Source organism: Chelon labrosus (genome assembly GCF_963514085.1).
Source record: "Chelon labrosus genome assembly, chromosome: 2".
NCBI lineage: Eukaryota > Metazoa > Chordata > Actinopteri > Mugiliformes > Mugilidae > Chelon > Chelon labrosus.
Window position 1 is genome coordinate 14,307,367 of NC_140338.1, and position 24,942 is coordinate 14,332,308.

The 24,942-nt window shown below is 39.3% G+C and overlaps 1 protein-coding gene across 3 annotated transcripts in view; it reads right to left on the reverse strand.

The window, feature by feature from the left end:
• The window catches only part of sorbs2a (sorbin and SH3 domain containing 2a), a 47,501-nt gene that overhangs the window by 16,320 nt on the left and 6,239 nt on the right, over positions 1–24,942 (reverse strand). For 2 of the 3 annotated variants that reach the window (XM_084568951.1, XM_084568950.1), the window contains exons 3-13: positions 14,448–14,503; positions 13,334–13,423; positions 11,543–11,569; positions 11,270–11,394; positions 9,353–9,778; positions 7,411–7,537; positions 6,788–6,963; positions 4,590–4,656; positions 3,903–3,953; positions 3,550–3,763; positions 2,762–2,876 (exon numbers count right to left, since the gene is read on the reverse strand). In XM_084568951.1, the coding sequence (XP_084425077.1) occupies positions 2,762–2,876; positions 3,550–3,763; positions 3,903–3,953; positions 4,590–4,656; positions 6,788–6,963; positions 7,411–7,537; positions 9,353–9,778; positions 11,270–11,394; positions 11,543–11,569; positions 13,334–13,423; positions 14,448–14,457 (1,428 nt within the window). In that variant the 5' untranslated portion in view covers positions 14,458–14,503. Of the gene's footprint in view, positions 1–505; positions 578–2,761; positions 2,877–3,549; positions 3,764–3,902; positions 3,954–4,589; positions 4,657–6,787; positions 6,964–7,410; positions 7,538–9,352; positions 9,779–10,344; positions 10,999–11,269; positions 11,395–11,542; positions 11,570–13,333; positions 13,424–14,447; positions 14,504–24,942 lie in introns of all 3 variants that reach the window. The other variant, XM_084568949.1, reaches the window with a different exon arrangement.

Sequence of the window (24,942 nt, forward strand, 5' to 3'; positions counted from 1 at the left end):
CATGTACAGAAGATGTCCAGGACACTGCACAGACTGGTTGGTTCTGATAATGATTGTTATTTAGAGAAGATAAAGATAATGTAGATGTCTGAACATGAAACTAATCTATTACAAAAGGCTGATGTTTAAATTCTGTGCAGTTTTACCAGCCTATCTATCTAAAAAATGTGGAACACGCTGCCTTTTAACCAATTTTCCTGCTTATTTTTGGATGCAGAAATAACCAGTGTCCAGGTTTGTGTGTGAACATTTTAGTGCCTACTAGTCACCAGCCCAAAAAAAAAAAGAAGTACCCCCAGCAACACAGAGACGTACCACAGCCGGTCACACGGGTGTGTGTGGGGAGGGGGGGGTCACAGCACCAAACAAGTACCACATGCCCAAACAACTAGCCCCACCCAGTCTAATGGTGGAGACATTTAAAAAAGCCATGGGTGGGGTGGAGAAAGTGGGTGTATGTCTATGGCAAAGTTGTGGTTGAGGGAGTAGCTAGGCCCTGACTTACCGGCCGCCCAAACTCCAGCTCGGAAAAGAACTTATACCAAGGCTCGTTCTCTAAATCTATGTCATCATAGGTCTGGAAAAGCATGACAGTGACAGAGAGAAGAAGTAGAAGAAAAGATAGAGGAAAGGGAAATGTGGAAAGGAGTCACACACAAAGAGAAACATGGACCTCATGGTTAGGAATGGGCAAAGGTGGCACAGAGAGATGGGCAAAGGATGAACCAGGATGAAGATTTAGACTGGCTCGTGGGAACAAAAGTGGTGACGTAGAACCTATTTTAGCTTTGGTTTTACAGTACCCCAGTGTCAGTATAGTATCGTCATGTGCCACACAATTACCATACTTCAAGTGTCAAATATTTGCAATTCCTGATAGCTATGAAGTAAACATAGCGACTATGCGTTTGTGCTGCTATGTGCTTTTATAAATAACAACAGGCAAAACATTGAGAGGACAGCACAATTAACCATTTAAATGACACAGAAGTCCATATTTCTGTCAGAAATATGTGACTGTATGTGTTTAATTAAAATTTATTTTAAATCCTATTTATGTCTTTATGTATTTATTTTTATTCTTTATAAATATAATTAACTGTCTATATTTAACTGTAGCATATTAAACAGGAGCAATTTGCATGATTGACGAAAATTAAAAAAAAAAGTTAAAATTTTTTAAAATTATCAACAGAACGTGAAAAAATATCTAATGACATTTTGTCTATAACTTATACCTACTGTTCTGCTGAGATAGCCACCAAGTTAGCATGCTAACTAGCTAGCGGCGGGCCTTCTGGAAACTTTTTAAAGTGACTTCAATATGTCAGGATTATTTATTAGACACAGTAGTAATGTACTACATTACAAAATGGTTTTTAAACCATGTTATAAATTGCTTCTTTAAAAAGGTGGATTTACAAATGCTTCCATTTTGAATTTAGCACTGATGTGTGTATCTTTTACACTGAGAGTTGTCAGCTGCCACACAGCATTGTCTTATCACATGTTAAATATTGAAGCGTCCGTGTATCCTGCAATAATTTTCTCCATGTAAAGACCGGAGAGATTGCCCTCAGGGAACAAAGTGTTATTTCTGTTGATGACACAACACCCAGCCCTTTGTTTGTATTACATAGAAGAGTGTTTTCATATTGAACCATCTTGCAATAAACTGGGATGTTGCATGAAGCAGTTATCTAACACACTGGAAACCACTGTGCAGCAAGTTAATCATTGACTATTCTTCTGTGTTGCCATCGCCTGCTCTTTCTAACCCTATCCCCAAATGAAACACTTCCAGGTGATGTTCAGTAGGTGTTGTAGTGTTAAGTCCATCTTGCTAAAAAGAGAAAGCTTTTCCAACAGATGAGTCACCCCTGTAAGAAAATGAGGCAGAGGGCAGAGACTGCCAGTCGAACATGTTACAGTCACACTGAAAAAGACTAAAAAAAAATTAAAGATCAAAATACCCTATAGAACAAGAGTGCTACAAACCCCATTTTGTTCTCTTATAATTGCCCAAATGGACACTTCAACACGGAACAAGATGTTTTAGAGCGTCATTTCTTACCTTGGAGACTGAAGAGAAAAGGGAACTGAACAAACAGCAGATCAGCCAGCGTGGGTACTCTCTACACCTTTCTCATTTTATTGCCTTGGTCTGACAGGAATCTGACTCATGCATTATTGCCCTGGGAGCACTCTCTGCAGTCATCACATTAAACATCAGTGAAACCCACACAAACGCTTTCCTTCTTATTCTTTTGCAAAGGCTCCTCAGTTGTAACACATTCTTCATTATTCTCTCTGTATCTAAGATACCCCTCATGTTAATGTTTTTTTTGCCCAGCTACCCTTCACAGTAATTTTCTCTGCTGTCTGTGTTGTCGTTCACCCCAGACAAGATTTAAAAGCCAGTACAGTCTCAAGAGGATGCAGAACTGAAAGCACTGTAACGCCCACACCGTCTCCGACAGAAGGAGATGTAAAGTCAATAATAGTCAAAGCGAAGTCTGCCATACTAGCAAATAGGAAAGGTACATTTGATAGAGTTTCTGTAGTGTTATTGAATATATTTTATGTTTTTGTGGAAATTATTGGTCTAATCAGCTCCAAATTGAAACAGGGTAGCAAAAGACTTCATCTTTTACTGAACAGTAACAACCATTACTGTCTATAATATATATTGTGATAAGATTACAGAGTGAAGCCAGCTATAAAAGCACTAGAAAAAAGGTCATATTTTAAAAATACTCACTGGTCTTTCATGCTCCAAAATAGAGGACTTTCCAGGCTCATATTCAAAAATACTCTTGGGCTCTGCACGGTACTTCCGTGTGTCCACTTTCCTGTCAGGAGGACCCCATTCATTCCTGGTGCAATAAAAACATACATTGTTTCTCAGAAAACAGCTTTTCTAGTTAAATATACACTCACTTGCCGGTTCATTAGATGAGATGATGAGATTAGATTAGATAAAAATGAATGGAAAGTAATGCACTCGAATATAAAAGTCCTGGACCTAATCCCCCTTAATGACAGCTGAACTGTTTATGTTGAAAGAGACTCAGAACGGCGGTAATTCAACTGTACGATCATTTTGGAGGATGTAGATTGTGGTGCGGTTAAACTGGATTGAATTAAACACAAACTATTTCCGCTATTTATTCTAGCCCACTTATAAAAATGGGGTTGTCAAAATAACAGAAACATGTGTCGGTACAAAACAATACAGTCCAATAGCACTACAAACCACAGCCTCAAAAATGAAAACACAGTTGAATCAGCAGCTCTCTCAGTTATTTTAAACAAATGCTGAATACCATAACCTTCATGAAGCAAAGATTTAGTGCAGGACTGCGATACTGGAATACATTTCTTTTTACTAGTGTAACTAATGAAGTAGCACGTTTATTTTTCATTTAATCATTCAAGGTAAACAGAAAATAAATCCAAACAAACTGTTTAATTCTGTATTGCTTGTATTGATTAGAAGGAAGTATCTCATTAATTCTGAGCTGTAACAGATGAAGAAGTTGCTCTTACGTGTCTGGCGAATCTTTCTCCCGGTCGCTGTCTCTGGCCCTCAGTTGGAGGAGGGATGGCATGGGTGGAGGTGGTGGTGGTACAGGGGATGGCGAAGGCTCCCGGGGGCCCAGAAGCCCTCCGTTGTCTGAAGGACTCTTGGACAGGGGCCTGTACGTGTGTGTCCGAGGAGCCGGGTGGGCCATAGTGGTGTTGGATGACGGGCTGTATTCATCTGTTAAGGACAGGATGGAGGAGACAGTGGTGGGAGAAGTAATGAGGCCGGTAAGCCAGAAAGGAGGGGACATACAGGTTGGAAAGAGATGACTTGTTGAATGAAAGGTAATTTCTTTTACACAACGAGCAAGGCTCACCATTGTTTATGAAAGCGTATGTTGCATTGTATGAGTCAGAATAGTCATCATCTGCAGAAAAAAAGGTACAAAGACTGACTGAGACACATGTGCAGACGTACTCGTGCTCATACTGTCTAACAGAGAAAAACTCAAAGCTAAAAAACAATTACAAAATAAGTTTGAATAGAATATATTGAATCTAAACTACCCAAGTAGGGGTGCACCAATACAGATACCGGGATCAGGTATCGGTTCGTAAAAAATACCATGGGAAGTCTCTGCAATGCATCAAGACCATCTCAAGCCTTTAAATGTTTTTTTTGGGGTTTTTTTTTTTAAGGCACACACGATCATCAAATAGTTTGCATGTGTGTGCTGTTGTAGAAGAAGCATCAGCAGTTTAGAACAAACAAGCTTTGTAGTTGTTGTGTGATTCTGTCAGTCCCGCAAAATTAGAGAGCAGATTTCCCAGGACAGCTCAGTGTCTATTAGAGGTTTCTCTCCATTACTCCTCCCCTCCCCTCCATACTCGCTTGCTCGCCTCTAATGAGTTCTGGCTCTGGAGGTTGTTTGGGTCTTTTATGTTCAACTAGGACAGGCATGCACACAAGGATTCAAAATTCCACAAATCCACATGTCCGATAATCAAGCTACGGCATTTAATGGGACATTTCAGTCTTTCAGTGTGCTTCAGTGTAGCCTTACCTGCTTTGTGAACCTTGTGAATCTGTTTGAACATAGTTTTGTACCAATCCTTGGGTCTATCCACCGTCTGTAGAGAGAGAAATAACCATAAAGGTTTATGTGCCGTGAAATGTAACATAAGCTGGTTAGATAGTCTAAAGGATTCCCACAGTTTTATAGGATATTATTGAGCCGAGGCTCAAAGAGGTTTCATCCTTTTACACTGAGACTTGAATATATTATATTTTGAGAGACACTTTACTGTGTTTGGTTATTTATTTATTTTTAAATACTCTTGTCAGTAATGTTTTTTTGTCACACTACTAAACTTGATCTTAATAGGTCTTAGCACAATATTTAATCTATTTATTATTAAATTGGACTGCATCAACTTCACACATATAGCTTGGTAAAATAAATGTATGTTTTAGTTGATTATCTGATTATATTCTAAATATGAGTCAACAACCTAAAATCCTTCAGTTTTCTGCAAAATATTAAAATATTTTACAGATTAATCTTGACTGCAAGAAAAATCTAGATAGTCATCTAGAAGAGCAACTGTAGTTAGGTAAGTGGGTAGGTAGATATGTCTATGTAGGTTCTCAGTCATCCAGGTCAAGTTATATCCAAAAAGCGTTTAAAAAAGGCAACTGGACTTGTAGAGTTTTTTTCTTCAGAACTGAAGAAGCTACTCTGATGGGTGAGTGGAGTTTTAACAGATAGATAGAACGATATATAGATAGGTAGATAGATAGATGCGGTGGAGATATTACAATTTGAGATAGTTTAGGTTGGCAGCCAACAGTGCATATTGCTCCATAATTTCCAGATCACACCAACCTTTGTCCTCCCTATTCAAATCAGAAGCATTTCATTTCAATCCATCTCCCGTACAGAACTTGTATAAGTATTCTGTTTCACTGGGAAACTGGTAGGACTATAAACGTTTGAAGTGGCATTTTCTTCAATTACACTGCAACAAATGGACAAAGACATGCACAGATTGCAGTCAATCAGAGCATTTTATTATTATTATTATTAAAATGAAAGTATACTACAATCATCAAAGTGCATTGCTTTGATAATTGTAGTATACTTAGTTTACTAGTGTGCAGTATTTTTGACATTGGTTGGTAATTACAGTAAGGTTGGCCAACGGAACGCATTTCTGTATACAACAGCAGCCGTAGTATGCATTTCTTGTGTTATTTTATCAGTCTATTCCATTTTAACAACTTACTAAAAACAACAAGTGAAAAAAACACAAGATGCCTCAACGTTTAAAAAAATCATAGGTCTATAAACTTAACTTTATAAGCTACTATTTCATTTTCTGTTTGTATGAATGAATGGGTGTGTGATCAGTGTGATGCTTTCAGAAATCCGTGTCAGCACTTTGCTTTTGCGCTACAGAAGGGTAGAAGCCGTGCTGCTACAAAACCAAAGTGGGGACTCCTGCTGCGGTGCCTGGAAACCCTGGTATGTGTGTCTTTGTGTAAACAGTATAGATCTAACAACCACTTCAAAAAAGGAGCTATCAAATGGCAGAGAGACTTAATTGTCTTTTTATTCAGTAGCACTAAACACTGTGCCCGGATCTCTGGTCAGAGAAGAGGCAGTTTGGCTCCACAGTGCAGGAGTGTGTGTGACTGTGCATGTAGCATTGGCACAGCCAAAAGACAGGCCAATTACTGCTTCACTCTCCAAGGATACCAAATAGAGTGGCCACAAAAATGTTTGTCTGCTCACAACAAGGAGCATCTGTTTTTCTTCTTTCTGTTCTTTCTGTTTTTTCTGTGCTTTTATTCCTCTGTAATCCTTTCGCTCAGTCTCTACTTTAGCATGTCTGCCTTTAAGAAACAGATAACACAGTGAAGTGTTAATACATGGAAAGCTTTAACGGAGATAACACAGACACACATACACTTTTGACAAGTGTCAGGGGGGACCTTGCAGCACTGAAGCAAAGACCTTGTCTGAGTTCATCTTCATAACTAGCACACATAAGAAGAGCAGAAGAGATGACAGAGAGAAACAGCCTCTAATAAGAGGTCAAAAGCTGCTGACAGCTCAAAATAATCCCTCTCTTGTGAACCTGATCACATACCGACCCAACAGAAAAAGGTCAAAAGACATTCCTACACACGTTAGCAACAAACTGTAGAAGTCTGTTGCAAAGCAATGCATTTAGCTATCATATGTGTGATTGGCCTCACCGTGCGGATGGCTATAGGGATGCCCGACTCGTCCACGGGGCCGATGCCTTCATAATGGGGGGCTTTAATGACGGACACTTTCTTTTCTTCTTCTGAGAAGCGGGCGATGGGCACAGTGCTGCTGATGCTGGTGTGGCCCGACACCACAGACTCTCTAGTGATTGACTCACTGCCCTCTAGATACAGGAAGAAAAAGACAGGATAGCAGTTTAGTCAGAAGTAAGTGTGATATAAAAGATTTGTCTTCACACTTTACTTACTGTAACATGCTAGCTTTAAACACATCTATACTCTAAATATCCCTTAAGTCTGCAACTGGTACGAGCAGAATGATGAAATAAGGTTTGACAAAATAAATGTAATACCAACGCTGTGACATTAATTCGCAATGACACATCAACATCAGAGTACAATATATCAATGTGATACATGACCTGATAATAATTTGTTGTTCTAACATTTAGATCATGTTCCAGTTGAAACATACAATGTCTGATGTTTTATCTTGTCCTAATCACACATCTGAATGCTTTTACTGGGCAGTGACAATCACCATAGAGCTGCTACGGTGAAGCAGCTAAAGTCCAGGCATCCTTGGCTCAAACAAAAGAAGTGTGACTCACCTGAACTCCTGCTCTGTCTCTGGAGCCCAGTGTGGAGCGAGGCAGGGGGTGGAGGATAGGACGGGGGAGACATGGGCCTTTGTGGATGGCTAGTGCTTCCATTCATGGCGTGAGAGAGGACCTGGCCCTAGGAGTGACCCAAAAGCCAGAGACAGGGGCGGTGAGACACTACTGATCACAAATAACAGCAAACAGTAAAAGAGTAGTGAACAATCTTGTACATCTAAAACATCAGGTCACAAATTTGAACATAAAAAAAAAAAAATTGCAACAACATTTGATGAATCCAACATTATTCTTTGTATTGCTGTAAGCATTTAAAGCCACGTCTGACATGGAAATGGATGGACATGTAAACATGTATTGGGTCTCAGTGCTGAATCTGACTTGACTGTACAACATAAGCCCAGTTAGTCTTAGGGGGAAAGGGGGCACTGAATCACTTCACCTCCAAACAGACAGAAAAGATTAAAACACAGACAGCTCTTTCACATTCACAAACATCCTTTTTTTTTTTTTTAAATTAGTCGACATAAACAAGACAGTGGTCATGATTTATTTACAATGGGAGGCTCTTCTGAAAAACGCTCTCCCATTCCACATGGCACGGGGGAGAAGTGATTTCATTTGACAAAATTAAAATACAATGATTTTATTCTTTAAGGCTTGCATGTTCACACCAAAGATTCATGGAGAGACCAAACTAGGAAAAAATGTCAAAGCAAACATGAGGCTTAATATTTAAGCAACACACGTTCTATGTGACTACACATACAGACTAACTTGTCTTTAAAAAAAATTCTGTTACATGGAGTGGATTAATGTTGCTGCTGTAACTATGATTGCAATGTCACAGCTACCAAACTCTAAACTAATGGCCATAGTATTATAGTCTGTGACTTACTGATATGTCATAGATCAAATTCTGTTGGGGTTTCAGACGTCTGGTATCTGGTATGAATTCTAGTACCAAGCCCTTTGGGTATTTCTCACTTAATTAAACCAAAATTCTCCACAAGTCTTTTAAAAAGAAAAAACTAAGAAGCTACGGGATCAGTGGAGAAACGTCTTCAAGAAACTCTACAAGTCCAGCTGCCTTCCTTTAACATTTTTGGATATACCATGACCTGGATGACTGAGAACCTTCACAGGCGTATTCTCACTCAATCTGCGTGAAGATGCAAGTCACGAGGCTTGGAGTTAATAGTGGCGATACGACGCAACCTGCAGAGGCGCGACAGATGCAAAGTTAATTGCTTGGCAAATGTCAGATGGAATAATGCAGCCCTAACAAATTGACAATCCCCTTTCAATCTCAGTCTTGTATAACTGGGAACATAACAGACACATGCAAATGTACGCCATAACAAAGAGAGAGTGTAGAACATTATTCGTCAAGATTCATTACTATTTCCAGAGTAATAAAAAGAGCTGATTGGTAACAATAGGACTGACATAGAAAGGTCACATTGTTAAATAAAAAAAACAAAAAAAAAAACATGCACCCCCTCCTGCCAGAATTTATTCATTTAAGATGCTAATAACTTGTATCTAATGACTTCCAATGGTCTATTTCATCCAGTTGCAACTTGCCTGGAAAAATAATAATGAAACATCATGAATTTTTGATATGAACTGGCCTTAAGAGACAGTGTAATTGCACAGAACTGCAAGAAAAAGGACAAAACAAAGAGAAACGCAGACGAGAACACAAAGACAGAGTCCTAATGAGTAAAGACAAATTAACATAATAAGGGAACAAAGTGGATTTAATGTTGGTATCTGACAGGTAGTTGATGGTTAGTGAAAGGTAAAAATTGGTAGTAATCACACACTTTGTGAACCGTTTGGTTCAGCCATCCAAATGAGTGGGGGGGAGGGCGGGAACCATTTGTTCTTGGAAATGATGTGTGTTACAGAGGTGACTTATTTGGATAATTACGTTAGTGACAGTGGCTGCTGCGGCAGTGGAGGCCATAGAGGTTGTTAGCACATCATCAGGGCCAGCAGTGGATGTGTAGGTGGAGACATGGCTGAGGGTGGGCGACGGTGTGGGTGAAGCGCCAGGGGAGTCCAGGCCACAGATCTGCAGCTCGTCCAGCAGACCCGCCGTGGATGATGAGTAGTGGCTGAGAGCCGACACCGTCACAGGGGAAGCTGAGGGTGACACATAGCCACCGAGGCTCACACTGCTGACCGCGGTTAGGCTCGTTCCACTGACTGCACCCGCTGTGTTGCCAGCTCCACTAGGAACATACGGGGTGGGCGACAGGGCCTTGGGCATTAGGCCTGACAGGTAGTCGAGTGATTCGGAGCTGTGGCTGCGATAGGGGGGGTGCCGTGCCAAGGGGTCAGGGGACGGAGGCCCCTGGTGTTGGAGTAAGAGGGAGTTGATATGAAAAGGAGGAAAGGAGGAGAGTGCTTAGTGATATCACTTATTAGCCATGTTGTCAAAAGGGATGTGTGGAAGTAACATGTGAGCGCAACAGAAGGTGAAATGCTGCAGGAGAGGTCATGAGGCTGCAGCATCATCTTCTGAAACACGATTATTTCTGTGAATTGAAGAGGCTCTGTTAGTGCAAACCCTGTCAAAGGCAGCAAATTATACAGACAAACTGAGGTTTACAATACATTAAAACACTTGGTTATCACACGTACAATATAAATTCATACACGTGTATGATCACAGTTGGTTTGGTTTTAGACAAACAAACTAAAAGGCAACACACGTCAATCACCTAGGCCAGTTTCAGACTGTCAGACTCATCGCACCTGGAAAACGTTTTATCACTTTTGCTCTCTGAATTTGGAACATCCTGGCTACTTTACTTCTGCTACTTCTTCTGTTATGGACGCCAAATTATGTGATGCAGCTGGTGTGTAACCATATGATGTATTTTTCTCTGTTGTTACGGTATGTGGTCAGTTATGTACCAACAGTTGTGCAGGCGACGGTCTTGGTGGAATTGCAGGAGGAGGCTTTGCCATCTCCACCTGGGATGAATCTGGAGTCGTGGTTTGATTTGGGTCTTGATCTGGGACCTTGAGCTCCTCTCTGGGATTTGATGTCAGGGACGCTGAATTTTCCTGATTCTCTGTACCCAAACGGACAGAAAGCGAAGCTGTCTGTGTTGGGAGGTGAGAAGGGATTGGAGGCCTTTGTGGAGGAGGAGAAGTGGGTGAATGTGAACCTTTGGCCTGGGTCTTAGGTTGGGGGTCAGCATAAGTGTGGAGGTGAGCAGGGGGGTCAGGGATTGTGACAGGGGTTAGTTTAAGGGACGACACCTTACGCGCCTGCATATTAGCACTGGCAGATGCACTTAGATTGCTTATATCATTGGAGGCAGTGGACTGATTTACCTGTTGGACTGGTTTTGCACTGGTCTCAGAGAAGGAGTAAGAAGACGTGCTTCTAATAGTGTAGGACTCTTTCAAAACTGCCTTCTCATTTTTAGTGAATGTTAGCGTTCCAGGGCTCAAATCATTAGCCAGGGAAATGAGGGAGCTGTAATCTGGTGGATTAGTGCCAGCGGGTGAGAACTGAAAACTTTCTCTCCTGGGGGGTGGCAATGGCACGGTATTAATATCCTGATTAGCCATGTAGAAAGCGACAGCCAATGTCAGTTCAAACAACAACAACAACAAAAACAAGAAAAATCATCAGCACACAGCTTGATATCATGAAGTTTCGTTCAAAAAAACACCACATCCTTCACCCTAATTATGTTTGTGGTGCCATTAATAACAATCTTGTCCCACAGAAGCTTTTACAAGCCAAAACAACAAGATGCTTCTTTTAATTAAAGTTAAAATAGCAATATAAATTCTAAGTGTCAGCCTCTTTCTGTCTGATATTTACCTGTGTGGGTGACTTTTTGTCCTGCAGGTTGGGTCTGACACTGCGGAAGCCTTTGGCAGCAAGAGATGAGCTGCTGGCATCTCCATTTTTAAGGCCGTCTGTTGCACTACGTGACCGCCAAGAATCTGGAGACACATGTGGTCATTTTCATTAGGAGCTGCAGCGTATTTTGATGAAGTTGTATACTCTTCTATGGGATGTTTCGCTGCTACTTTAGTCATGTGGAATATTAAGATTCTCCATCAAAAGTCGCCAAATTGAACAGAGACTTACCCAAGTCTGATGAGTGAGAATCACTCCCTGAGGATCAGAGAAGACAAAACAATAATGAGTACCGTGACTGAATGTGTGCTCATTCATCCCTGAACAAATTTCAGTACCACTACAAAAGATTACATGTGTCCTCAAACAAAATGCTTGTGAGAATGTTTGGTGAGACAAAGTCCCTGTTTGGTGAGATAAGGGGTTAACATATTCCCTGAGTGTTAATCACAGGTATGAACACACCCAAGATGCATTGAGGAAGCATTTGATTTTGGAGGTGGCATGGGCTGCCATATTCTGGCCACATCGACAGGATGCCTACTCAACTGACGTCCTCCTGCACAAGCATGTTTTAAATCAGTCATTCAGAGAAAAACCAACAGCACCATAAATGTTGACATGGTGCTAAACATTGTGGCAGAGACAGCAGCTGTTTGCACAACATTCTTCTGCACCCTAAATGATGTAGCCCATTTGTTAACTGCATATAGAGCAAAGAACTGAGATCTGATCACACATGGTCACTCAAGATGCAAGTGGAGAGTCATTTTAATGCTAGTGGGTCTGCTGGACGAGCCGCAGTTAAATACACATACAAGAGGGCAACAAAACATTATCTTTGATGGAGTAAACAGGTGGACAAATATAGGTAAAGGCTCAAATGTAAATGACAGAGCACAGACCAAATAATTATTAAGGATTGAAAGATGTGCCCTAATTTAATATTAATACAGTACTTAATATCTACTGCTGTGCAAATATTTTGCGATTTACGAGTACTCTAAACACTGTATCCTTGGGCAAAGATATTTGCAATATAACAATTATTAGGAGGTAATGTGGATATGAAATGTGGATATGAAAATTAAATCTGGATGCAAATTGCATGCAGACTGTCAACAAACTGAAACTGAAAAGAGGATGGCTTCTACAACACAATGGGTGATCTTAAGCATACATCAGCCATGAACCACTGCAAGAAATACAAGCTGAAGCATATGGAAAAGTCCTCGTAGTCTCCAGTTAACTGAAACTATTCTGACAGACTGTACACACGCAGTGCATGCCAGGTAACATAACAATGTCTCAAGAGTTGACGTGATCTGCAAGTAAGAGCACATCAAGAATAGAAAAACTTATTTTCAATTCAAAAATCTTGTTGAGTACATCTACTGTGACTTCGACTGCATATATTAGACCAATAAATCAGAATGAGAATTAAGCAGAATATTTCCACATGTCTCCAACAGCTTACGGTAGCTGTGTAATGTCTAAGTAATGTCTAACTTGTCAATGTTGACATGGTAAAAAAAAATAAAATAAAGTAATACAAAAACTTTTCCAAGAGGAAGGCTAAAATATGTATACAGAGAGCAAGCTGGCATGGAGTACTGGGAAATCAGGACATTGCAGTAGTTCTCAAAAAGGAAAGGAATATTCTTCAACAACCAGAAGGTACATCGCTACTTTTAGGAAGCAAAACAAGCTCAGAAAGAAGAGACTAAACAAATGAAAAATTCTGCAGTGAATGATTGGAAAAAATAGCGTCCACAGTCTAAACATTGCTTAAGCATACGAAGGCAGCCACAGCTTTTTTGAAAGTATTTCAAATATGCTCAAGCCATATCAGGTCGATGAAGCCCAAACAGGATTTTCAATAGCAAGCCGCTTTTTTAAAGACTTACCTCATGCTTTGTCCAATACTTTAACCCAGTCAATACCAGGAGTAGCCTGTACTTTCTTTGGTAAACTGTTCTCATTGCAGCATGTGTTAATGTGCGTGTCTGCGAGTGTTAGTACCTGTGGCTAGATTTGGTGAGCTCTGGACCCTCTTCATGGGAGAGAGTATGAGTGACAAGGCCACACTTTTGCGAGCACATCCTCCGCTATCTGAGAAATCACAGCCAGGCAGGTGATCATAGAAGCACAAGCACACATGCACATGCATTTTCACGATGGCATAACACTTGAACACACACGCAACTGCGTCCAGCCAGGAAAATAATGCAAACGAGTAGAGGCCAAGCACATGCATGATAAGTAATTTTTACTGCAGCTTATCATGAGCCGCCGCAAAGAAAACAAGCACAGGATTTGTAAAAAAAATATGTAGAGCAAAATGGCAAAATAAAAAATAAAAAATTCATCTGAAGATTTGGCATATTTATGGCATGAAATTAAGTCTGACATCTGTTACTTAAATTGAGGTCTTTGCAATCAGGTTACAAAAATTCAATCAAACATGACCACATGCGACTTATGTGATAACTGAAATGATTAGTGTTAATAGTTGAGTTAAAGGTTAGTATAATGCAGACACATTTCGATTTTCTTTCAAATGCTTCCTCCCACATTTGTCCCATTGTTCTCAACAACAAACCTGCTAAGAAAAGCTCATAAGACCTGAGAAAAGCTGCATTTTTTAGCACTTCTGTACTATTTTATAATAGCTATTTTTATGCTGTCTTTTCCATTGTAAATAAAGGCAAACGGCCAAAACCACTCAAGCTACCACTGGCAGACACACAGAACAGTGGAGGTGGAAATAACTCATTGATGGATTACTCATCACTGGTTCAGCTGTCATAGTGGCTGCCAAGTCTACAAAATAACTTTGTAAATGTACTGACAGGCAAATACATAACTGTAGTTAAAAGGAATAGGTTTTACTATACGTGACGCTTTTAGTCACAATGCCCCAGGTCCACAATGGACAGACATCAAAGTGGTGGAACAGGGTCAGGATTAGAGTTACAGGCCTTTAGTCGAGGAAAAGTAGCTTGTAAAACAGCTATGTACGCTAAAATGTGGAAACATATAGACCTCTTATATTGAATAGCTAAACATCAACAACAGTTTTCATAAACGAACAAAAGGAAAATGTCATATGTAGTTTGCATGTGTGTTTGAATACCTGTATTCATACTGAAGAGCACTTCTTACAGATCTACTGCAGGGGGATACACTTTCCTGCAAAACAAAAACAGAGAAGTTTAAATAAGAATCACAGTTTTGCAGCTTTAGAGAACTGCAAAAGCTACAATCTTTTCAGAAGAGTGATGACAGAGTCAGAGAGTGACGTTATAATAATGCACTTCTAAACAAAATAATCACGCGATAATTTCTTGCCAGATTTATATGTTAAACCAGAAGATCTCACAAACACAACACATCCATGTACAACATTTTCCGCAGGAGAAAAAGAAAGATGAGACACATTTTCCAAAAGCTGAGGGATGCTCTTTAAGTCATTACTTTGTCCAGAATGAGAACCGCTCTAGCAGAAAAACTCACAAAACTCCAGCAAAAACACTGGGGATCTTTCTTCTGTCCAGTCACACCACACTGTAAAACAGTGTGGTGGTGCATGCTTTGTGCAGAAACCACACCGCAATAACCACAAGCACATGATGGTGATTAGTGATTACTGTGCTGGCTAATTTGGGTTTGTTAGGTTTCACTCTATCAGTTACAGATGGCTGTGTGCAAGATGAGACGGTATAAACAAGACATATCATCAGCCTACACTCACAAATATCAATAAAAAAGAAAATCTATAGATGATAGTAAAAGAAATAATAATGCCATGAAAAGTGCAATAATTTGAATGCTTAATCTGCATTATTTTAACATTAGATCTCTAGGGTCGAATTCAGTGCATGAGGACTCCTGTACCATAATTTATTTGTCCATCCATTTGAAGATTTATGGACTGAGGTGTAATGACTTCCTGGCCATGGCAAGAGGAAAACATCTGACAGACGATCAAAAGCACTCCCTGCACTTCAGAATTTTTGAGCAAAACAAGATTAGCCTGGTTCAGACCTCTGATTCATTAACTTATTAGTGTGAAGTGAAGTGAAAGGTATTCAGTATAATTATCAGGATCAGGTGGAATAGACCTGTGGTGAGCTATTGTCCCAATGGCTTTGATTTTTTTTTTTTGTCATACAAGCTATTCACCAGCAGTGCACATTAGAATGAAATTTCATTACACTGACTCAGAATGGCAGCTATTAACAAATAGAAAAAAACACAATAGAGGAATAAAGAAATGGGATGCAGTGTGTTAACTCTTTACAATGCTCTCTAGTTCTAAACACAGCTGATCTAAACTGATCTAAAAGTGGTTTTCTGTTTGATTATCGCAACAGTTCGTCTTCATCCTTATTTCATATTTCACACATATTTCAATTACCGTATGTCCACCGTTTGATGAATTACTGTGTCCTGATAATTGTTGGCTGTAGCTCATTCAATCTTTTTCTGGTTGTCTGGATGGGTGGTTCTAGAGAAAGCTGGACCACGGTCCCCTTGTGATCAGGCATGTTTTGAACGGGACTACATTATTTATTTTATGTATTTAACTATTCTATTATCTTTCACTTCAGTTAGCATACAGCCCTTGACATAAAAGTACAAACTCAAACCACTACTCAACATTTTGACTCACATGTTTAAGAAGATGTTGAAGCTCATGAAATCCAAATTTTGGAACTTAACTTCTTCTAGCTGAATGTGATATATGTATGTATGACCAGAAGGCCATGTTTACTTGACTGGACCCATACATAATGCCTGCCGGATGATAAGGAGCCCTTTTCTTGGAACTGTTGCAGCAGGATTCATGATTGACATGTATGGGGCACACATCAAAAGCCAAAGGCAAAGCACGGAGCAGTGAAACACTCTATGTGCAAGTGTGTCATCATCGAATTTAGTTCTTATAACAGCCACTGCAAGACACAAATTACAGTAACTGCAGCGGGGATCATGTTTGTTGCACAGGTTCAGGGACTGTAATAAAAAATGTCCTTATCAGTGATTTTATAATCATAATAATCCAGGCCCGAGAGTTGTTTTTTTTTTGTATAACTGGGCACACAGAACATCCAGGTAGAGGTTGTACAACTAAATCAATCTCAATGTTGTTTTTTTAAAATCTGTTTCTATATTTAGAACATGTATATAAACATTGTTTACATACCAGAGATCGTCTTCAGTCTTCTCTAAACATAAAAGGTTGTGTAATGATGAAAGTATAAATCCGGGTTAGCTGTTTGGGTCTAAACTTAATCCTTGTTTAACTGTTTTTAACAAACTGATAACAAATGTTACCAAACATCTGTGGCACCAGTGTGAGGGCTTTGGGTCCCATCGCATATTGACAAGTAAAGTCCTGATAATTGTGGGTGTAATTTACTGGTGCTTATTTTTGAAAAGGCATGCGACTATATTCTGACATGAATGTGTAAACTGCCTTAGTAGCTGGCTCTAGTGATGAGTGGAAATAGATGGACGGCATAACACGAACACATGTTGGACCACGCTGACAACTTTACAGGCTTGATTCAGATGAGAAGATGGTAAGCATGTGGACAGGAGAACAGACATTTCTGAAATTCTTTAGAACTGAAAGTAATTAAGTCTTAAAAGTCTTAAAAAAATATACGTAAGGCAGTTCTCCGTGTCCACACAAACAGCAACACTTCGCTCCGATTAAAGCTACAGTGCAAGGTTTCTCAGCAGCTTTAAAACTAGACCGATACCAATAAACTGACCATTAGTTTACTGCAGATACATGTATCTGACAATATGTCAGCAGATAAGTTACAGCGCAAGAACTCCAGACTGTGTTGAGGTCATTTAGAAACAACGTGGCCCTTACATACAGTAGAGTAGACTGTCCACTAGACATACCCGAGTTAATTTTTTAGATCTGCAATATGTCCCACTTGCTACTAATGTAATTTATTACTGTGTATGTAAGTTTACAATCATAAATCTATCTAAAAATAACTGACAGCTTTTCTCTTAGGAGGAAAAAAGATTTAAATTATAGACTTATGAAAACAATAATATTCAGTGCCGCCTGCATTAATTTATTTCATGTAGTATTTCATAATAAAACACAAACCTGTTTTATTTGTATCTGTTCAAATAAACAACTTAGGTAAATTTAACTGAGGGTCTAAGCTTAATTTAGCCGGATATCATGTTGCAGAAATGTGAAAGTTATTTTGTCAAAGTTATGATAGGGACAGCACTAAAGTCTCAATGACTGCCTCTGGTCATCTATGTCATTATCTCTTAGATAAAATACATATACATGCGAATTCAACCTGCAAGGATTTTCAATAGATATTCATGGCTATACTAATTAATATGTCCTCATTCATTTATACTGTTTCCCATAAAGTTGGCATAAAATATTTTCTATGGGAAACAGTGTTTACATTGCACTTCTTTTTTTGCTGCCATAGGAGGGTCCCCAAACAAATATAACGTGGGTGAGGAAGAAATACTGCTCTTGGTGGGAATGCATGAAGCCAGCCATCGGAGGATACGTTCTGTCCCTCAAGACCTAATCCTCACCCTCATACACTACTCATAAATCTGTATCGGAGAAACACACACGCACGCACACACACGCACAGGGGTAAATCATGGGTCTGGCGTCGCATGCTGTCGGCAGCCAAACGATGGTCAGATTATAAACAGCATCATGTTTCTTGAGGACAGATCAGCGGCGACACAGCAGCTGTGGCCATGGTGTAATGTTATGGCTGGGCACTGGGAGAAAAAGCTCCAGGCTCCACACCTCTGAATAGCTCAGCCTACTTGTCCGGATAGACCTTTTTAAGCTTTTAAATGCAAACGCTCTCTGAAGCCGGTGATAGATGAGTAGTAGCGCAACCCTTTTAACATGCACACCCCTGCATGTGATGAATGTTTACAGACGCCTTTTCCCAACAAGTTGTTTTTGATTCTTGATCAAGTTTCGTTGACCAAAGACTTTGGTATGTAAAGTTTCTTTCGAGTCATTTTATTTTGTTACTTTGCTGTGGTTTATCCACCAACTGTAATTTAGGCATTGGTAGGCCACTCTGGAGACTGGTGTGTATATAATTACTGAGTATAATAGCTGTGGGACTCCAAATACAGGCTATGAGCCACAGAAGTGTCTAACAGAAAGCACATCATGTTTCATTAGACTTTTGAATGACCCAATAGGAGACACTTGGTTTGTATTAGTGGACTTATAGCGTTTGAACAATGAATACATAAAGACACTGTAGTAGGGATGGACTAAATATATTTTTGTATGATATGAAAAATGCCTGAACCCCAAAAACATTTTTTCCTCCCTCTATCACCCAGCCAGTTCTCTGTAGTGACATAGCGACATTTCCTTAAAAAGTTTTGCCGGTTCGCAAGCAATTAGCGCAGAAACACAGAACGAAACGAAGAAACAGCGCCAAAGTCACGTATGAGAATGATACGAAAATGGTTTGGATTTTCAATGTCCAACATGGAACAGACACTGCGCTGTGTAAAATGTGCAAAAAAATAATTTAAACTTAACATAGCTGCACAAAAAACCTGTAGCAGTGGAACATGAGCAATGTGTGCCTCTGAGAGAATCTGACACCAGCTCCCGACCCAGCTCCAAACAACAAGTAAAAAGCAGCAAATTTAGCCGCCTCATTTTCCAGAGTCAACACTGAGAAAAATAACTAATCAATAAGATTTTAGTTTTTGTAATACACTGTACTGGCTATCGTAGGAGGCTTGTTCTGCTTGTCTGTATTAAACACCAGCACTGATTTAAATTCCTTATCAGAAACTATTCCCTGAATTCGTCTTCCCTTGATGACGTGGTCCTTTTGAAAACCGGAACAGTTTTAAAGCTGCTGGCTTTGACAAACCTCTTGTTGACAGAAATGAACTTCTGAAGACCATAGATAACTCGCAGTAAGCAAATGGGAATTTCCATGTGCAGTTTGTGTCTGCGTGCTGTTTTAATTGTCTCATAAAATTAGTGTAGAGACAGCACAACAAAGCTGGACCACCAGAGACTGAGGATGGAATGAACTGCTATCTTTTTCTATATTAACAAACAGGGTTCATTTAGTAAGGATGTTGTGAAAAAAAAGAAACACTACGAAGAAAAACACAACCCAGCATCTGACTTTCAAGTGTAAGGAAACCATAACAGAGTGCTAGCCAGAATGCCATTAGTCGCCGGCAGACTGTGTTGGCATAGACAAAACAAGTGTTTAGAAACAAATTAGTCACCATCTTTTTGAGTTTACATCCCATGTCCAAACCTTTTCCCATGACCGATATATTTCAGCAGACGCTGAGAGTAACCACTGAAAATAAGCCATTTACTGTGCGTATTTTACATTGATCCCTTAGTTCGAGTTACATGTAATTTTATAACGGGTGAAACACTGCAACTCTGATTTTATGTGGCCGGTTTATTTGGAAGGGAAGTCTATGAAAACCATAATCAAAATATATACAATATCAAATTTAAATCTAGTAGTATGCATACGCATATATAACTGCATTATCTGGATGTTTGATATTTAAAATGATCTTAAATGTTTCTCAGAGTGAGCAAGGATTTCTAAATCATGTGTAGGAAGGCACTTCTACATTTGCAAATATCCCTCCATACATAGTACGTCCCAGTTACAAAATAAGGGCCAGATCCAAAGACATATTATAGCCGTATCAGGTACACCTATTAAAAATAACCTTATTACGAATAATCCAATCTACATTTAATATGTGTTTTACATTTACTTGTAAATATATATATCGAAATATCATTTTTTAAAAGTCTTCAGTGGTGTACGTGCATGTGTAAAATGAGCAGGAGAAAGTGACCAGTCATAGGAGATAAACTGACTATAGTCTCAAGGGTCTTGACCCTTGAGTGGTCACTCTGACTGAGACATAACTCACAGGATGTCAACAGATTAAGCTCCTTAGCAAATCTATTTAAAGGCCTAAAAGACCTAAAAGTCGCCAGACGGACATGCTCTACTCAGCTCATCCTATATAGAAAAGCTCTTTGGCCGTTATAATAATAATAATAATAATGATGATGATAAAATGATGATTTTGGCAGAAGTATTAAAAGACACAAGTAGCAAAATTGAGTGTGAATCAATATGAAACACTACCTAATGTCATGCTCCACAGTGAACATTAGTTACAAGCCAGGCCTCGGAAATTTGATGGGGATGAAACTAAAGCGCAAAGCAGAGGAATCTGTAAAATCTAACTGCAGGAATCAGAGAGAACAAATCCGTCTTTTACAAGCAAGCAGAACGTCTCTGGAGATCAAACATAAATCTCAGCCAAAACATGGCTAGCCTGAAAGGGATAGTGACATCTCCAAAAAAGGCAGACTTCAGAATTGCTTCATTCCTTGATTACTGATATGGAGCCAAGTTTTTTTAGCGGTACATATTTGTGGTAAAAATGTGGGGAGTACAGGGATGTGGTGAGAAAAAAAATAAAACATAGCGACTAGGGAATTAAAAAAGTCTAGCTATGAGGAATGAGGCATTGTCCTTTCAATGGACTCTATACTTTACAGGAAAGAGGTATTCATGTGAGAAATCAGCTGAATAGACGAACATTTCAACAGTATATAATTCAGAGTTATATTATAGCCAACGAAAAAAAAACTACAGCATAGAAGCATGGAATTATTTGCAATGAGTTTGTACTTCCAAGTCCATTTTTTTTGCATTTTGTTTTAAACCTTTATCAAACCAAATCATCCGCTGGAAAAATCAGGAACTAAATAACTTTCCAAAAAAAGTTAGAATCCATGTCAGTGTGATTCAAGAACTGTTGCACATTAATGTATCAAAATAAGGATTAATCTTAGCTTCAATGTTGAAGACCTTTAATGTAACATCAGAAAGTTCCCTGTTAATATGGTTCTTATTACATTAAATGCACAATAAGAATATGTATGATAAATATATTTTGGACATGTTTTAATAAAGTTTATAAAGTAAAAGATAGCCTTCTAACGTTTGAGTTGCTATTGTTTAGTTGTAGAAACGTCTGACCTGAATTTGAATGTAGAAATTACATAACTGGAACCACTGAATAGTTTAGGCCTCAAACTCCGACCTGTCCGACCGAAAAAATGTAAAACATTCAGCCGAACCATTAAAATAATTGCTTTAATTAATCACTAAAAACACAGAAATATTAGTTTTCCTCATTTGGTGCAGAACTTACAGCTTCAGTCACATCAGACTTGCAAAACAAAGTTTTAAACCTCTCACCAGTACAAAGCTACTTGTTGTTAGATGCAGGTCATTTTACAAGGAATGTTTTATCAGTGCCATGTAACTGTTCCGCCCGCCCATTACTCCCACTAGCTGAACAACAGCCACTTCCAACAAAGTCTCTGTTATCAGCCTTGTTTGTTCAACCTTGCCACTCATTAGCAGACCCCCCTCTGGCTGTATGAATGGATAGCGGAGGTCAACACACTGACCCTGCATGCCCACTCACTGCCCATACTGCAAACAACAGAGGGCCGTGTGTTCGGGCAGATTGCATCACAACCCCGCTAACGATCAGAGGCATTGGCCTGAGAGAGCACTAATGCAATTATGTAACGCAAACCCCGGTACTGCGAGTCTGGGATACGGCAGGAGAATAATGAATAGGATGTGACAACTCGAGGGTTTGTTATCTTACCATTACTAAATAGAACTTACTATTCACTCACTGAATCTGCTTTCATATTCGCAGCGAGGGAGAGAGAGATGAAAATATAGAAAATGAAAGCATGGACGAGAATCGCATAAAAAGGCAAATGAAAAACATGGAGTGACAGAAAAAGAGACGCATTGACAAACCACTGAAAACACAGACTAATAGATATTAGCATTATGTAAACCGTCAGGCAAAAGCCATCTAGGGAGACACCATCACCAGTAAACACCACCTTTAGAGCTGCCACTGCTTCGTATCTCCTTCTTGAAGATTAGTGCACAGCATATAGAGCTCTGTAAAAAGGCTAGTGATTACAATACCACAAAAAACTAAGACAAACCACAGGCTAATATACTCACAGGCACAATTACAAGATAATAGGACCAGCAAATGGAAGGGAAATGCTACATGGAGCTGAATGTCAAAGCAATTTCAAAGATGAAGCCTGAGCTTGTCCTCACTAGATCTGTTGATGTAGCGTTGCGGCCAGGCTCCGGTTATGGCTCCAGTTTTTTTCAAATAACTGAGTGAAGGGAGAACAACTGTGGTCAACTCGGAATCTCAAACACTTGAAGTTTAACTATAATGCTGTCAGCCGAAGACGAGCTTAACCGCTGCATTCTGCGTTCACAACATAGTAAGCGTGGGCTACGTAAAAGCAATAAATAAGGTCTTCCTAAAATGCTTGAGGGATAATGAGCTTTGTGAGCAAATCACCCCTTTATGGAGGAATTTATGGAGGGTTAATGTCACAACGTCCATCTAATGCAGGAAGGATCTAAGATCATAGCAGAGACAAGCCATATTCATAAAAGACAGCAAAGAATGTGGAAACACTGGCTGATTTCCAAATCCCAAATATACACATAAGAGTGTTCCTCAGAGATGAAAGGTGATTAACTCAACAAGACTGAACCAAATCAGTACTAGTACATGATACCTGCATATATGACTGCATGCAGCATGTTTATCTAAACAATTAAGAGTTTTTTAGGAGGACAAGAGAGGATGATAAAGCCGTTATTACTTTAAATTAATCCTGAAAACTCCTTGCTAAATTCATTGTGAACAAATGTTTTTATCAATAATGTTAGTGATGAGTATGCCTTCACAATAATAATAATAAAGTTCTTGTATTTAACATTTTTAAAAATGGAGAAAATTATACAACAGTGTAAAAAATAGTTTATCATTTGAGACAAGAGGTACACTAAAGCGGAGTGGCTATCAGCTGTGGCTAAGATTACATTCCCCCTATACATAGTCTGGATTCCCCAGGTACCAGTGTTAAGTGTCGAGCACGAAGATAAGAAGAGCTTGATTAGCAGGAGTGCTATATTTACTGCCATTAGACAGGGCTCTGTAACCTTTAAGGTGGTCCAGAACAGTGGATAGATCTATCTGAGGAATCCTCCTGTCCTCTGGGTGTCAGGCATAAAGAAATATTATCATTTCAACTATTTTTATTCCTAAAATTCAACACAGGAAAAATGTAAGGGACGATTTGTCCATTTTCCATCAGTTTGACAATGAGGACCAACAAGTCAATCATTTCAATATGACTTTTTGTTTTGTGTCAGGGCTTTCTATTGATTTGGCACCTACAATAACACAACAGCCTCCATTTCATGAGGGACATCACTGGTCCGGGGCAGCTATGTGGATATTAGTGCTAACAGGCATTTCTGCTCGAGGCAGGAAGTAAGAGTCAACATATTCTGAAATATCTGTTTAAACAAAAAGGCATCCATAACAGTTTTTACACAAAATGGAGAAAAAAGACTCCTCTTTAATGATATTATTTCATACAGGCTCACATGACGCTGAAATTCAAGAGCAACGTGTTAGCTGTTACTCTGCAAAGGCAACTTCTGAATGTCTTTGTCCTGTCGTGTATCAGCTTTTAAACAAATACCTAGTATCAGTACAGAATGAGGAAGAGAAGGTCAAAACTGAGTGAGGAATTTGGGTTTTAGCTGCTGAAAAGTGGAACAACGTTTCACATTAACACCCAGTTAACCCAGTTCTCCGATATGTAGAGCAGACAGGAAAACATTCTGTTATTATTGGATATAAAAATAAATAAATGTATGTTCAGATCTGTACAGGTGACAAAGACAAAGCCAAGCCATTAACACATCTCTCTTATTTCTTAGCAATAACGAGATCACTGTTAAGTTGTGCAAACAAATAAATAAACTTTTAAAGGGATTGGACTGAATCATTTACAGGCATAAATAATTAGAAAAAATGACAACTGCATAGAACTGACTGCATAGAATATGTCTCTCAGTCCGTGAGATCCAGAAGAAGGTGAACCAAACGGCCCATGCTACGAAACCGAGGCTGGGAACCACCCCTTACTGTGTACCCAAGGGGTCAAGGTGACATTCCAAAACACCTCTGAGACTGGCCTAATGGAGGGATTGGTGCATGGCTTTTGTTGAATAGGAAATAAGAAACCATGAAAAGGGATGTAACAAGAGATGGAAGTACGTAAAAGGGACAGAAGAGGAAAATAAGATTCTGGGGCAAAATTATAAGAAGGTAAGAGGTTAAGGGAAACGGGACAGGGAAATTCTGGGGTTCTTCACATTTGGGAAAAAAAAAATGAAATAAATATATACATAACTCTGTTAAGGTCATACATAGCTCTCTTCAACCCTCAAAACTGCAATCTAAGTTATTTTCTGGTGCTATTTCTGAGGTGGCCGCGGTAGAAACCGCTGTTTTTATTTGACACCATTTCCCCTGTCCTCTGTCACAAAAGACAAAAATTGTACACATGGTCTATAATTGTGGCTGTTGGCAGAACAGATAAACACAATTCCCTTCTGGTGTTTGGTTTGTAAAATCTATTCGGATCT